Below are 14,556 nucleotides of genomic sequence, written 5' to 3' on the forward strand. Positions count from 1 at the left end.
AAATTACATTACATTTGAATAGCTTTAATCACACAGACACCTGGACAAAGTTGATATAAGGGGGCGTGGCTTAACTACAGGTTCTGTGCAGACCATCGTCAGGGAAAAAACGAACCCTGTGTAGTCCAATGATTCATCCAACAAGAGAAAATGACGAGTTAGAGGTTGTGTTTGTCCGTCTCCAAGTCTGTCATGTAGGACAATTCCATTTAAAAGGTAAAGTAACTTTGTTTTAGGTCACTCCCACTGCCCTGTCCACTTTCAGCAGATTAGCAAAGACAGTTAATCATCTCTTCTTCAGCTCATGATTACCGTTTTTTTTTTTAATCTCCTATTGTCATAACCTCATTACCACTTTATATTGAGACTGTAATTTTTGTAGGATAATATTTGAATAGGTAACAAAACAGGTTTACTTTCTCATCTAATACCTGACTTCTCTTAGGCAACCAGTGCAGAATGATGTTTGTTGAGGCATTTCTGCACAAGCTTCTCTTTGAAGATCTTGAGGCTACATCCCCTTCTTAGTTATAGTCTATACACGAACACAAAAGCACGTCCCCTCCACCAAGTTTCTCCTTCCTGGAGTACTGTTGGTTGGACTGAGGGACCAACAAAAGAAACTAGCTGCTGATCTCAGCAGCTGAGAATAAAAAGATGTAGACTTAGCTACGACAAAGATGTGTTATAAACTTTATTGCAAAGTCAGAATCATACCGTGAATTACAAAGTGAATGTAAGAAGAAAACAAACAAAAAAAAGCACATCTGTCTTATTTTCACTGCACCGTGTTGCCAAACAGTAAGTTACAATTCATACATCTTTCAATTACAAAAACTGTCTTCAGGGGACTTTCAGTACTTTCTGATTTCAGTAAATAAGAGGACATTTATTTTAATATATAATATAATTCACCTGCTGTGAAATGAAAGGAGATTTCTCACTCTGTTATCTCGGAGGGGGCCCTCTCCCACGGCCTCGTCCCGGTCCAGCTCCAGGACCAGGTCCAGGTCCTCTAGGGCCGGGGGGCTGCCTCACGGGTCCTCGAGCGTTGGGGTTGGGGGATGCCAGAGCCACATCTTTCTGCAGGTTCACACCTTTACCTGCTGATCCCGGCTTGGTTTTTGTTGGCTTTGCTTCTGGCTCTGGTTTCTTTACTGTTTGGACAGGGAGCGTGGTGGATTAGCGTTCCAGTATATATTTAATATAAGTAGATGATTCTTTAACCCGTACAAGAAAACTGATCAATGATCTAATTAGACAACCAATCAGGAGTTTACTAACCAGGCTCAGGGGGAGCAGGAGGCGCCAGAGACCGGTTCGGCAGCAGGTCCTCCAGGTCTTTCATGACCTGGTTGGTGCTGTCTGTGTTGTTCCTGCGGTTTTTCTCTTCGTCTCGAGCCTGGACAGACGGACCAGGAGAGAGGCGGATGAGATGATGCAAAATAAGAGATTAAGTAAGAAAGAGAAGACAGTGGAGGAAGAGTGGAGGGGTTGTACACTGGCTGTCAAATCGACTCCATAGGCTGCATGTTTCAGAGCTGATCTTTGCAGTAGCACAACCATGGGTGTGGAAGTCGAGACTATATCTCCCGGTGATGGAAGAACATTTCCAAAGAAGGGCCAGACATGTGTTGTTCATTACATAGGTATGCTGCAGAAGGGGAAGAAGTTTGACTCTCGTTAAAGATTCTGCAAGAAGAAGACTTAAGGATATGGCTGTTGTATAGTTTTGTTTTTGTTACCAAAATACTTCGAAAAGAGCAAAACTAACAATTTTCAAGTCTCTATCAACACTGTCTGATCTCTAAGATGACAGTAACACTTCGCCCTAAGCCTTTCGCTTCTGTTGAAGGCATGTGTGTAATTGTTGGTCACAATTAAGTAGGTTTCAGTGGGTTTGGTAATTAAAAAAAACAAATGGATCCTTTTGTTAACGGCAGACTATTTTTAGTGGCTGATTAATATGTTTAATGTGCTCGGGTGAGAATTTACAACAGAAGAACATTATGTGTCTGTGTGTGTGTGAGGGTGGGTGTGCATGCTTGCATGTGTGTGTGTGATTGATTCCAAATAAACTACAGTGTGTGTGTTAATGGAAATGAAAGAACATGTTTCCCAGTACAAACATGAGGCTTTAGTATGTGTTTCTCCTTTCCTCTTATTTGATTACATAAAAAGCAGAGAAAGTCGCAGGACATTTTCCTTTCTAACCAAAAACTGTGAAAGCTGCTGCAGAACTGTACAAGAATGTGTACGAAACAGCAAAAAGAGGCTTTGATCAGGCTGAGTTCAAATGTCCAGACTTTACTGATCTGCAGACCTGCAGACTTTGCATGTGACCTTTAAGATAAATCTGCAAGTACTGAGGACTCTTAAGACCCCCACTTGATCCAATCCTCAAAGAGCGCAGGCAGACTTTCTCTGCATTTCTCTGACAATCTATTGCGATAACTATGGACGCTGTAGTTTTCCTAATCGAACAAAAATAAACCTAAAATAACTTTTTATTGACATTAAAGAACAACTACTTCACCTAACTATGCAGAAGTATCAGCTACAGAGAAAATCCAAAATTATATTTTTGCCGTCTTCAGGCCTCTATATAAGAAGCCATGAACTCTGACGCCCTCTGCAGACTTAAGGATGACATGATGACAGTAAACACCTCACAGTTTGTCCTACTGATGCTTTACACTGAGGGAAGACTTTTGGATTCAGCCTTAGCCTCAGTCATACATCAGCATGTTCACATGCTCAAAATCACTTGAACATGCTGGTGTTTACTGCAGGTAAATGTTTACTGTGTAAGCCTTCTTGGCTTTGCATTTCTTGTGCAAATATTCACCAATAATACAGCTGAGATTGTCATTTCACTTATTTTGTTTGGTTTTTGCTTAATAAGTTTCTGAATCCTGTAGACTGCTTTTAGTTCTATTGTAGCATCTTGCTCGAGTATATGATGAAGGTATGGTTTACACTAATGTTACCTCCTTTCTTCACTTACCATCTGCATCTTCTTCTTCAGCTCCGTGTTGGAGTTCTTGTAGGCCTCAGACACTGAGTTCAGATAGTAGATGGCAAGTCTGGAGAGGAGGATGACAGGATTTGTGGTTTTTCAGTAGCTTCTAATGCAACAAAGTTTTGCATCTTTTTTTAGACTCACACTCTACCACCACCACAACGACAACAACAACAACAACAACCAGTGTGATCATTCACTTGCGTTTGCGTCTTTGCAAGTGGACGCATTCATTGGTAAATAAGGCAGTGATTGTGTGAGCGTGAGAATCTCCTCCACACTTACACCATGAGCAGCACAGCCGGTATGATGAGGCCCGGGTTGGCTGCGTAGCTGAACAGCGTCCCCAGGAAAGCCGGCAGGTCCAGATCGATCGTCTCCATGATCACATCAAACATCTTCACCTTCCCACTGCAAACATCAGCAGCGTCAGTATGCTTTCCTTTTTGTTTTTTAAGCTTCTTACCCTTCAAGGTTTATGTCTGATTGTTACCTGAAGGGTCCGCAGTCGAACGAAGGCGGCAGCGTCATGATGGTATAGACCACAGGTAACAGACTGAGGAAGAGGATGAGGAGCAGCAGACCCATGTAGAAGTTGTTGGACTTGGAGGCCTTGAAGACTCTCTCGTGGGGGACGTTTGTGGCCATGACAGCCCAGCACTGATAGTACATGGAGCTGAGGAGGCGGAGCAGGTTGATGCCGACCAGACCCGGAGCGTAAAATGCACCCATCCTGAAACACAACATGACATCATGCAGTGTGGTCATATGATGAGTAACAAAGAACAAAACATGGAAACTTTCCTTTTGAAATGCTTTTAATACTATATTTACGTGACAGTGGTCAAATTCTACACTAAGATATGAGCACTCCTCTTTTAAACCTCCTGTGAGGAACTTTCTGGTATTTGTAGATTTTGGAAACCGCTGTAAATTCTCATCCCTCTTTGGTTCGAATGTCCAACGTGTAACTCACAATGAAGCACTGGCATGGAACATTTTTTAAAGAAGAATGTGCGCCTTTCTGATCCAGTAGATGGCGCCCTTGAGCATCAGCATCAAACTGCTGTTTGGAGACACCTCGGCTATTCTGAAGCCTCCGCTCTCCTCCAGCGACACACCTCCAACACATCTCCACTCACCATCACACGATCACAACATTTTTTTACAATTGCTTTAAGTATTAAACATTTCAAATTTGAGGAAATTAAGAAGACAGATGAGAAAGGGATACAATCTGAAAAACTAAAACAATCAAATGCTGGATTTCTAACTATAGTTTTGGGATCTTTATTAGGTGAACACCAAAGGGCAACACCCACCTACAACATAAAGACTCATATCACACATTTCACGTGCTGTCAATACTGAGTGATGTCCTTGCATCCTGAAGCCCAAACACAGACAGTATAGATGACACTGATATAATTTATACACTCAGTGATACTTGATACACACAGCAGCACACACCCATGAATGTAAACGTCAGAGTACAATCACACAGAGGTACACAATGAAAACTGATCGTGTGTGGTTGATGTATAAAAACAAAAGCTCATACCAGATCATCCCTTGATTAAAGACCAATCCAAGTACATTTCCACTGATGTCAAACTCTCCATACGACGGCTGAAAGTCAACAGACAAAATGATTACTCACTTAAACACATGTTTCAGAAATTCACAAATGTACCATCTTAGTTTAGCACCTAAGCATGATAATATTTATTTATCAACCCAAAAGAACAGACACCCCGGATTAATGTGACTGGAATTACACTGAACAAAAATATAAACACTTTTGTTTCTGCTCCAATTTTCACGAGTTGAAATCAGAGACCTAAGACTATTTCTTTGTACACAGAATGCATATTCATCCCAAATTCAAATCCATCCACCTGACAGGGGTTTGGTGCTGATTAGAAAGTATGATTATTGCACAGGTGTGCCTTAGGCTGGAAACAAAAACAGGCCACTCTAAAATGTGCAGTTTTATCTGAAAAGTCACCATCACTTTCCTCACAACACATCTCCTTCTCATACAGCTGATCAGGTTGTTGGTTGTGACATGGTGACTGTTGTTTCACTCCTCTTCAGTGTGCAAAGTTTCTGGATATTGGCATGACCTGAAACATAATGTTGTGAAAGCCGCATCAACAGCATCCCAAACGAGCTCAGCAGGTGACATGTCCTGTGAGTATGCAGGCCATTCAAGAACTGGGATGTTTTCAGATTCTAGGAATTGTGTACAGATCCTTGCCGGGCTTTACCGTGCTGCAACATGAGGGGATGGTGGTGGATGAATCAACAATGGGTCTCTTCATAGTATCTCTGTGCTTTCAAAATGCATCTGTGTTCGTTGTCCATAGTGTATGCCTGTCCATACCACAACCCCTGTCTGCCCAGTACAGTGGAAACAAAGATTCATCAGGGAAGAGTACATTCTCCAAAATGCCAGATGCCATCAAAGGTGAGAAATAACAAAGTCAAGTCAAGACCCTGGTGAGGACGAAGAAAAAGCAGATGAGCTTCCCTTAGACTGTTTCTGACAGTTGGTGCAGAGACTCTTTGGTTATATAAATCCATTGTTTCATCAGCCGTCCAGGTGGCTGGTCTCAGATAATCTTGCAGGTGAAGATGCCGGATATGGAGGTCCTGGGCTGGCTTTGCTACACGAGGTCTGCTGTTGTGAGGCCGGTAGGATCTAATATAAATTCTCTGAGACGACTTTGGAAGAGCTTATGGAAGAGAAATAAACATTAAATTCACGGTCTGATGGACATTCTTTTAGTCAGCAAGCCAATTGCATGCTCCCTCAAAACTCGGGGCATCTGTGACATGGTACGTGTGTTATAACAATTTACACAATGCCTTCTGTCTTGTCTATGTCTATGTATGTTTGAAAAGGGTCCGGACACTTTTGTCTCACGATGCAGACAGAAATAGTGGAGCTGTTCTGAACAACATACTGTTCTATTAAAATGACTGTTTAAATAAAAACTGAGTCACATGATGCTTCGGACACACTCACAAATCCAGCCTCCAGGTCCCAACACCAGCAGTAGTTGAGGAAGCGAACGATGACCGCTCGGGCAAAGTCACCGATCAGGATGGTCAGGTAGGTGACCTGGATGTCCGACACGGTCAGCTTCACAAACTCCTACAGCAACAACAACACACACAAACAAATAAGATGTATAATCATTTAGGAAGGGTGATATTTTTGCTCTCAGAACAACTTGAAGTCATTTGTAAACACAACAAGGATATTTTGTATTGAGAAAAAATAAAGAAGACAAAACTGAAATGGATGTTTTGAAAATGAGTTAATTACATTATTTGAAAGGCTTTTATACAAATAATCCTATAACAACTTGCTAGTGTACATACTGATAGAAAATGTAAGTGAACCATTTGTTAATATTTAACAGTGTTACTTCTGGGTCTGAATAAGAAATAAAAGTGAGTTTTCTGTTCATTACTATGCCGACAGCAGTCTCCCAGCATGGTCCTCTGATGACGTCAGCGGGGGGCATGGGCGGCGGGGTTACCAATGTGTCGTTGATCATAACCGTGAAGTTGGCGTAATATTCCTTCATGGCCCAGATGGAGGCGTTCTTAATGGACTGTTCTTCTTCCAGCTGCGAGTCGCAAACAAGAGAATCAATCAACATGGAATTTCTATTAAACAAAAGTAAAACATTCAAAGTAGAGCAGTGTGAAAGAGAGCCACAAAAGAACTCTTTGAGACATACACATGTTGTTTTTTTTAAAGACTGCAGATGATGAAGTTGAAGGGTTATGTGTGTTGGTTTGCTTCAGACCCCTAGTGGCTTAAAGTGTAGCTAGAAAAGTTTTGACAACTTGGGGTCACAAAACTGGAAAACTTTAAATCTAGTTTATATCCTGTTCACAAATCTCACATTTTTTGACTTTACATATCTTATTAAGGACTAAAGCCACTGACTGTAAATAAAAAAGGTTGATTAATCAGATTGCAGAATTACATTAAAACCTGCATTCCTTCTAATGGCCAGCAGGGGGAGACTCAGCGCTCTGAAAAAAGATCTGAATATTTGTAAATCTAAAGACTCATTAATGTGCTGACTTGGCGGACACATTAACTAATCGAATCATCAAATCTTTTTTCAGATCAATTCAGATGCAATAAGTAGATCCAAACTGACACCAAGGCAGCTTTTATGAGACGTTAAGAAGATCAATGTTGAGCCAGGATTGTCTGAAGGGCTATGTCATCATTGAAAGCTTCTGTAGAGGCTGTGTCACCGTTAGAAATCTCTCTGCGTGTCATATAAACTACTTCCATACCTTTGTATTAACCTCATCAAACAGGGCGAACAGGAAGGTGTACAGGTTTCCCAGGAAGAGGGCGAAGATGCGCCCGAGCTGCCACTTGAGGGCGATTCGAGGATGGTAGTCCTCCAGCTCAGCGAAGGTCTCAAACAGAGGAGGACACACCAGACCCAGCAGAGACATGATGAGCTCCAGCTGTCCACAAGAGTCCAAATTAAAAATAACTTTTATGATATAATTTCCTTTCAAGACACAATAAAGGCCTGATGAGTGACACAGATCTCCTGTAACAATCTGAGGGTCATTACCTCGTTCTTCTCGTACCAGCTGAGGTCGTCCCTGTTGGCGAACTCTTGAGACCTCTTCACCACAAAGTAGATGAGGTATCCACTGCCGCCGAGGCTGCAGGTGATGAGGACGTTAGCCAGGACTCGTAGGAACCTCCGCAGGTGGATGTTTTCATCCTTCTGGTTCTCCTGCTCGTCCACGATGGACTCCTGTTCTTGTCAAAAAGGGGGAGCGGGGAAAGAGAGATTTACAGTCAGTAAAAAACATTGCCAGAGACATTTATGTTCTTGTTGCCTGTGGTTGCCATGTTTACCTTGAAGCTGGTGGTGATGGAGGCGTACTTGTTGTCGGCAGTCTCTGCGTTTCCTATGAGGTAATCCCAGCTGGTGAACATCTTCCAGGCGAATGTGAACTCTCCCTCCTCTCCGTCTCCACCGCCCACATCAGCGTTCTTGGCCATTCTGAAGAACAAAACAGACTTCTTTGTGGGCAGAAAATGCTTAAAGGTCATTTTTGTATTTTCATCACTAACCATATTTTCCATCATTTTGAACATATAACAGATTGTTTCATCTTTTCTGCTGTCCCAGTGTTTTGATTTTAAGTCACATTTTTTGAGTAAAATTAAATCAGATCTATTTAACAACATCTTTTTTTCTGAACTCTTGAATCATTCAAACAATCAAAACTGGTACTTAATGATATTCCTGTGACAGTCCATATGAAGCGCCTTCATTGGACGCCGCTGCAGACTCACGTGCGAATAACCACCATCAGGCTGTAGCCGAAGGAGCCGATCCCGACCATGAGGTAGGACAAAGGCAGCCTGAACTGCAGCAGGCCGATGGTCCTCTGGTTGTTGTAATATCCGTAGAAAAGGACGGAATATTTGCAGTAGCCCTGAGAATAGAGGAGCTGTCGTCATTTTCTTTTTACAACACATGAAGTGAGTTTCTTATGAAACGACATGTAAACTGCATCACATCTTACTAGAAACCAAAGAACTGAGCTGAACTATGAAGTCCTGATTTGTGCCCTCTTGTTGTTGTGACTGACAGCTTTAACAATATCAGAAGTGAAAACACATTGTGCACGCTGTGATTTAAAACAAAGAGGAAAATCTTCACTTTTGTCTGCACAATAATAAAAATAAGGTTCAATCAATAAGTATGAAATCTTGGGAGCGCCGATAGCCTAGTGGTACAACATGCACCCCAAATGAGGAGGCTGGAGTCCTCTTTGTAGCGGCTGTGGGTTTAGATCCACACTAGGCCCTTTGCTGCATTAGACCCCCTTTCTCTCTTAAAAAGCATTTCCTGTCTCTCTTCAGCTGTCCTATCCAATAAAGGCAAAAAGGCCCAAAGAAAATGTCTGACATCTTAAAAAAAGGAATGATTATTACATTTAAAGAAAAAGTTAGCTAACTCTTTCCAAAAGAAGTTAAACTATGTCATTACTGTTAATCTGGATTTCTCTCTCAGGTGAAATGACTTATACAGAATTTAATTGTTTTCACCGTTTGTTATGTGATCTGCTTTTCTTTATTTTGCCCAATGTGTAGTCGACTAGTATTTGAAGTGCTCGGCTTCTGCAAGCCTTCTTTTTAAGCTGCACTCTAAATTCACATAGTGTATATACTTTGTGCAATATTCTTTCAAATTCAAATAGTTTTTATTATTTAAGGGATCGCCTGAGAGCTAGTTCAGGGAGTCGAGCTGTGCTGATTTCACTCTTGACATGTGTCATTATCCACTATCACCTGACAGCACCTCCTTCCAATTAGCCGTCTGTTTAAGATGTAAGATTTTCTCTGCTCTTTCATTACAGACTCTGACCTGCACCAGTACTGCACTCTTTCTCTCTTGCTCAGCCCGACCACCACATCCACCTGTATGCTCCAACTGGGGCAGCTCATCACTCCTCAAGTTTCTGCATGTTAATTACACTGCGAGGAGTGATGAGGTCGGAGCCTGGACCCAAAACACAAACTATGTTCTGAAAAATATTTCAAACTAATGCAAACGTGAGCTTTCTGACTGAAAAAACACCAAATGACCAAGACAGATTCTTTGTATTTGTATATATACTTACTACTAATATATTTAAAGCAGGGAATGACTTGATAAATAAGAACTAGAACACATGATCTAATCTTTGACCTTTCTCATAGACTCACATTGAAGTCCATGAGCACAGAGTAGTCCTGAGCCGTGTCCTGTTCTGCTCTGGGTACGGTCTTCCTGGGAATCGACCCGTATGGAAGACCCATCAGAACCTGGAAATGATATACAGAACATCTATTTGCAATAAACGTTCTTTAAATAATTAAAGGTAACACAAATACATCCAGTGTATTGGTAAATTGTTTTTGAAGTTCTATGCCAGTAGATTTTTTTCGACAGCTTTTTAATTCAGAAGCAGGAGCACATCATTTCACCTCAGGCATAACCACGAGTCCAAAGGTGAAACCAAACAGGACCAGGTTCATGCCGTACATCCAGCGCAGAAAGATAAAGTAAGATGCCACAGATGATCCAAAGTGACCTGAGGACATACAGAGGATTTTTTTTTAACTCTTTGTCCACTTGGAGAAGCTGTTTGGCTGCACCGCACACACAAAAAGACAACCTACTTTCAACCTCTTTGATCTTCCTCTCCCAGGGGATGCAGGCCGTTCTGAAGTTCTCAAAATCCCTCTGGAACTTGATCCATTTCTGAGATTCAAAGAAAGTGAATCACAGTGGGCATACACGATGTGTAAAAACGAAATATAAGACAGTTTGAGTTCTGATGCTAACCTTTGTCATCATCACTTTGTAAGCGTACCACTTCCTGCCTTTTCCTTTGCCCAGAGCTCCTTCAAACTTATCCACAAACTGCTGAGCCTCTCTGTGAAGGAACAAGACTTCATGTCAGACTGAAGAGCTGCATTGAGGTTCATCCACACTGCTTTACAGCTACACATCATACAGACAGCAGTCTTAAGACAAATATCAACTTAATGTTAAAGCTCCTCTATGTGTGAGTGATGTTTCTGTAACATCATATCTCATAATGCCTTTCAGGTATGACTCTCTTAGGAATCTCTGCGGTATAAAATGTGGCAGTTTGCAGCGTGCTGTGCATCACTGTGTGTGAGACCTTTAAGTTACTAGTTCATCATCAGATCATTTCAAACCTGATATTATATTATACACCTAATATTTGCCTTAAAAGCTTGAAATATTGCTCTGTGATTCTGGGTTGGGCTAAAGAATTATTCTCTGAAATTGGAAACCAAAAACAAAAGCTGTAAGAAGTTACTTTAAGTGGAAGAGCCTCCTCTTCATCCTCCATGGCTTGTTTCTGATGGTGGCGATCAGTTTCTTCTTCTCCTCCACCTCCTCCATCAGCGCGGCCATCTCGCCCTCTGACAGGGACTCCTCCTCTTCGTCAGAGTTCGTGTTTGAATCAGAGGAACTGGAGGAGGAAGGGAAGATGGAGACAGATCAAATGATGGATACCTACTCCAACAGACACATTGTAATGAGAATGTCCCCCCTTAAGGCTGAGGGGCACCTAGGAAATAAAACAGAGGCTGCAAGGTGATGAACAGCATAGTAAAGCAGAATGTAGGGATTCTTGAAGATTAACTGGTTAATATACTGCTATAAACCATAACTATTAAAGAGTAGACGATGAAGACAATAGCATGAAGGTGAAGTTGTTTATCATATTCACTTTCCTAGTGAAGCATCGTGGCGTGCAAATATTTGCTATTAAGCATAAAAACAAGCTGAGGCTGTTTTCAAATTTCTGATATTTTTCAAAAAAACTTCTACTTATTCCCCTAAAATATTAAATTAATGATTTAAATATTAACTCAATGCAACTTTCAAAGCACGTTCATGCTTCATAGAAGGTTAAATCTTTCCATTTAGTGGAGTGAGCTGGCTTGTTTGTAGGGCAATTCAAAGACCAAAATATATATGATGAAGTCTGTAAGGAAGGCTGCCCTGAAGAAACTGCTCTCCAAAGGTTGAAAAAACTTGTGTCAAAATGTTTGTTCCTATAAATGCTTCTTGGTCAGAGGCGCTGCTTGTCAACAGGCAAGGCAGGCAACTGCTTGGGGTCCCAGGCCAGTAGGGGGCCCCCAAGAGCTGATACACTTTAAACCACAGCAGTGCAAAGTTTGCAATGACAGTTGGAAACCCCCCTGTGATATTGTGTGACAACACTCACTCACATGATGCCCGTCTAGCCCTCAATACGGGGGAGAGACACTTTTATAACATAACTTCTGCTTAAAAAAATGTGTTTGGTGTCAGATTATTTATTACATAATGGGGACAAATGCTGTCTGTAGGGGCTCCCTGTCAATTTTTGCCTCGGGCCCCAACAGACTCCAGAATGGACACTGTTCTTAGTAGAGCAGATTTGTTACAAGTCGTGGTGTTTAATGAGCCCTGCGACCTCCAGTTAGCAGGGCTTCATTTTGAAGTCACAGTCTTATTAGTTTGACTTCTTCATGGCCTACCTGTCATCCTTCTTCTTCTTCTTTTTCTTGTCCTTGTCATTGTCCTTGTCTTTCCCCTTGTCTTTCCCTTTGTCCTTTCCTTTGGCGTCCCCCTTCTTACCCTTACTGTCCTCCTCCTCCTTCCCTCCTTTCTTTCCTCCTCCTTTCTTTCCCCTCTTTCCCTTCCCCGCGTCACTGTCCTCCTCATCACTGTCCTGGGCTTTTCCTTTTCCTCCTCGCTTCTTGTTGGCCGCCCCTCCTCGTTTCTTCTTCGGAGCTTCATCCTCACTGTCATCATCACCATCATCCCCACCGCCACGTTTTTTGGTTGGCTTTTTATTGTTTGCTCCCCTGCGTCTCTTGGGAGCGTCATCTTCGTCCTCCTCCTCCTCATCATCATCATCGCTGGCTGGTTTTTTACCCCGTCCTCTTGCCCTTGCGCCTCCTCTGCCGGCTGCCTGCCTTCTGTTTGGTCTCCTCTGCGTGGCACCGTCTATATTAAGATGAGATTTAACACACAAGACAAATCAAAGTTGATATTTCAGTTACTAGATTAGATTCTGGACTGAAAGTATTTCATCAGTTACTTCGACATTCTGTTATTATTCACTCACCATCACTGTCAGTCAAGTCCCCGTCCACCTCTATCCCAACTGAGGAGGAACAGAAAAACAACACAAACACCATCAGCTCCACAGACAGACAGACAGACAGACAGGCAGGCAGGCAGGTAGGCAGGCAGGCAGGCAGGCAGGCAGACAGACAGACAGACAGATAGAGACGGAAATGTAACGCATCCAATTTAACCGGAACAATTCATCTATCTAAAATCTATCTAAATTGTCCTCTAATAGAAAACATATCAAACACATTGGTATAAGTTTGCAAATTGAAAAGGAAAGTCATTATTAAGTCAGAACACTTCAACTTGTCTCAATTTCAATCAGCCACACTGTTGATCTAGTGAGGGAAATGTTAGCTGAACGCTCATTCAACCTATTTGATCTGGATTACATTCTTTTTTTCTGGTAAAACAACAAACATGCAAAAAAAAAGAACAGGACTAAAATAACATGAATACAATTCCTCTGTACATTGAAATGTCTAATTTTAATTGCCAAAGCAAAATACTACCCCAGGTAACAGTATTCTATATTAATTTATGCAAGTAAACAATATTCTAGTTTACTAGCAAACTTGCTTGTTAGCAGCTGCACACACTAACGAAGCTCATTGAGCTAAAGCTCTACAAGACTATTAGGATGAGTTATTAATAACTTTAAGCATTTACGTATTTTGATATTGTTGGACCAGATGCCTGTATAAGGTATCTAAGTAAGGTAAAACTTAGAAATCTATTTTGATTTCAACTCATAGGAATCTGGTGGAAAGAAAAGCTGAGACAGTGATGATGGCTGCACGTGTGTTAAGCTTAGTTAAGTTAAAAGGCCAAGCAATGTCACTTGAGTCCAGAACTTTTACCCCAAAGTGCACCGTAGTTTAAAGTCTGACAGTAGTAAGAAGTCATAGAAGATGACTTTATGTTCATACAGAAATTAAAGAAGATTTTATCTCATAACAACAAAACATTCCTGATTAATACAGAAAAAATAAAACATTTTTTATCCTCTGAATTGAACCAGGCTGGATTATGTATCATTAAAATTTCAATAATTTATATCATCATAATGTGAAAGCAGATTCAACTCTTAGTCCTCTTGTCTTTAACCCACCTTCATCCAAAGTAGATGCATCAATTTTCCTCGGCATCTTGAAAAATGATAAAAGTGTCTGTCCTCTGTGTCCTCTGCAGCGTTCGTCTGGTCTACCTCTTCAGTGGGTTGGCCCTCCTCTACCTAGGCTCCTTGCCAGCACCCAACTCAGGTATCTGATGGTGCCGTCACTATGACGACTGCTGCATGTGACCTGCTCTCAATAGGTGCTCTTGGAAAGGTGCAGTAAATTAATACTTTGGACTATCAAGCAGAGAGGCTGCTTTATCCTCCTTCAGCTGTGACACTTATATTTCATAATAATTTAAAAGGTGTAGATAAACAGCTGACAGTCTCACCAGTGTTTCATATTGATCTTGGAATTACAGTAAGAAAAGAAAACACACAATACAGCTCTAATCAACCACGACTGACTTTTTGGTCCTGTTTTTTTTTTTTTTCTAAAATGGCCAAAAGAGCCACATCATCTCGATGTTTAGGAACACTCTCACTCCTCTTGCAACTGGAAACCCCACACACCGACGTAGACCGCAGACGCCCTAAAGATTTAATGAAGGTTTAGGTTTCTCTATGAAAGACTCATGAGGCATACAGTAAATACCCCTAGATGACCTTGAAGTTGAAATATTATTTGCTTGAACCTTTCAATAGAATGATAGCAGGCGTACAGTCAGCCAGCTGGCAGCAGCTATCTGTTTTCTGTA

At 41.5% G+C, this 14,556-nt stretch overlaps 1 protein-coding gene across 1 annotated transcript; it reads right to left on the reverse strand.

Annotated features, from left to right (window-relative positions):
• Positions 1–680: 680 nt before the first annotated feature.
• tmc2a (transmembrane channel-like 2a) lies at positions 681–13,984 on the reverse strand. The gene is made up of 20 exons (XM_061061519.1): positions 13,853–13,984; positions 12,734–12,772; positions 12,141–12,612; positions 10,928–11,083; positions 10,423–10,513; positions 10,257–10,338; positions 10,062–10,168; positions 9,801–9,899; positions 8,382–8,524; positions 7,938–8,085; positions 7,645–7,833; positions 7,352–7,531; positions 6,505–6,663; positions 6,054–6,182; positions 4,584–4,651; positions 3,516–3,755; positions 3,308–3,433; positions 3,008–3,086; positions 1,285–1,402; positions 681–1,157 (listed from the first exon to the last, which is right to left on the reverse strand). The coding sequence occupies exons 1-20, from the start codon at positions 13,887–13,889 to the stop codon at positions 949–951; spliced, it is 2,871 nt and encodes a 956-aa protein (XP_060917502.1). The 5' UTR covers positions 13,890–13,984; the 3' UTR covers positions 681–948.
• Positions 13,985–14,556: the final 572 nt, after the last annotated feature.

This window comes from Labrus mixtus, chromosome 17 (genome assembly GCF_963584025.1).
Source record: "Labrus mixtus chromosome 17, fLabMix1.1, whole genome shotgun sequence".
NCBI classification, from domain to species: domain Eukaryota; kingdom Metazoa; phylum Chordata; class Actinopteri; order Labriformes; family Labridae; genus Labrus; species Labrus mixtus.

Coding starts and splice junctions, on each gene's coding strand:
- tmc2a (XM_061061519.1), bottom strand. CDS start 13,889: ATGCCGAGGAAAATTGATGCATCTACTTTGGATGAAG. Junction 10,339..10,422: donor ACAAAGTGATGATGACAAAG/GTTAGCATCAGA, acceptor TTTGAATCTCAG/AAATGGATCAAGTTCCAGAG. Junction 1,403..3,007: donor TGAAGAAGAAGATGCAGATG/GTAAGTGAAGAA, acceptor CCGTCTGTCCAG/GCTCGAGACGAAGAGAAAAA.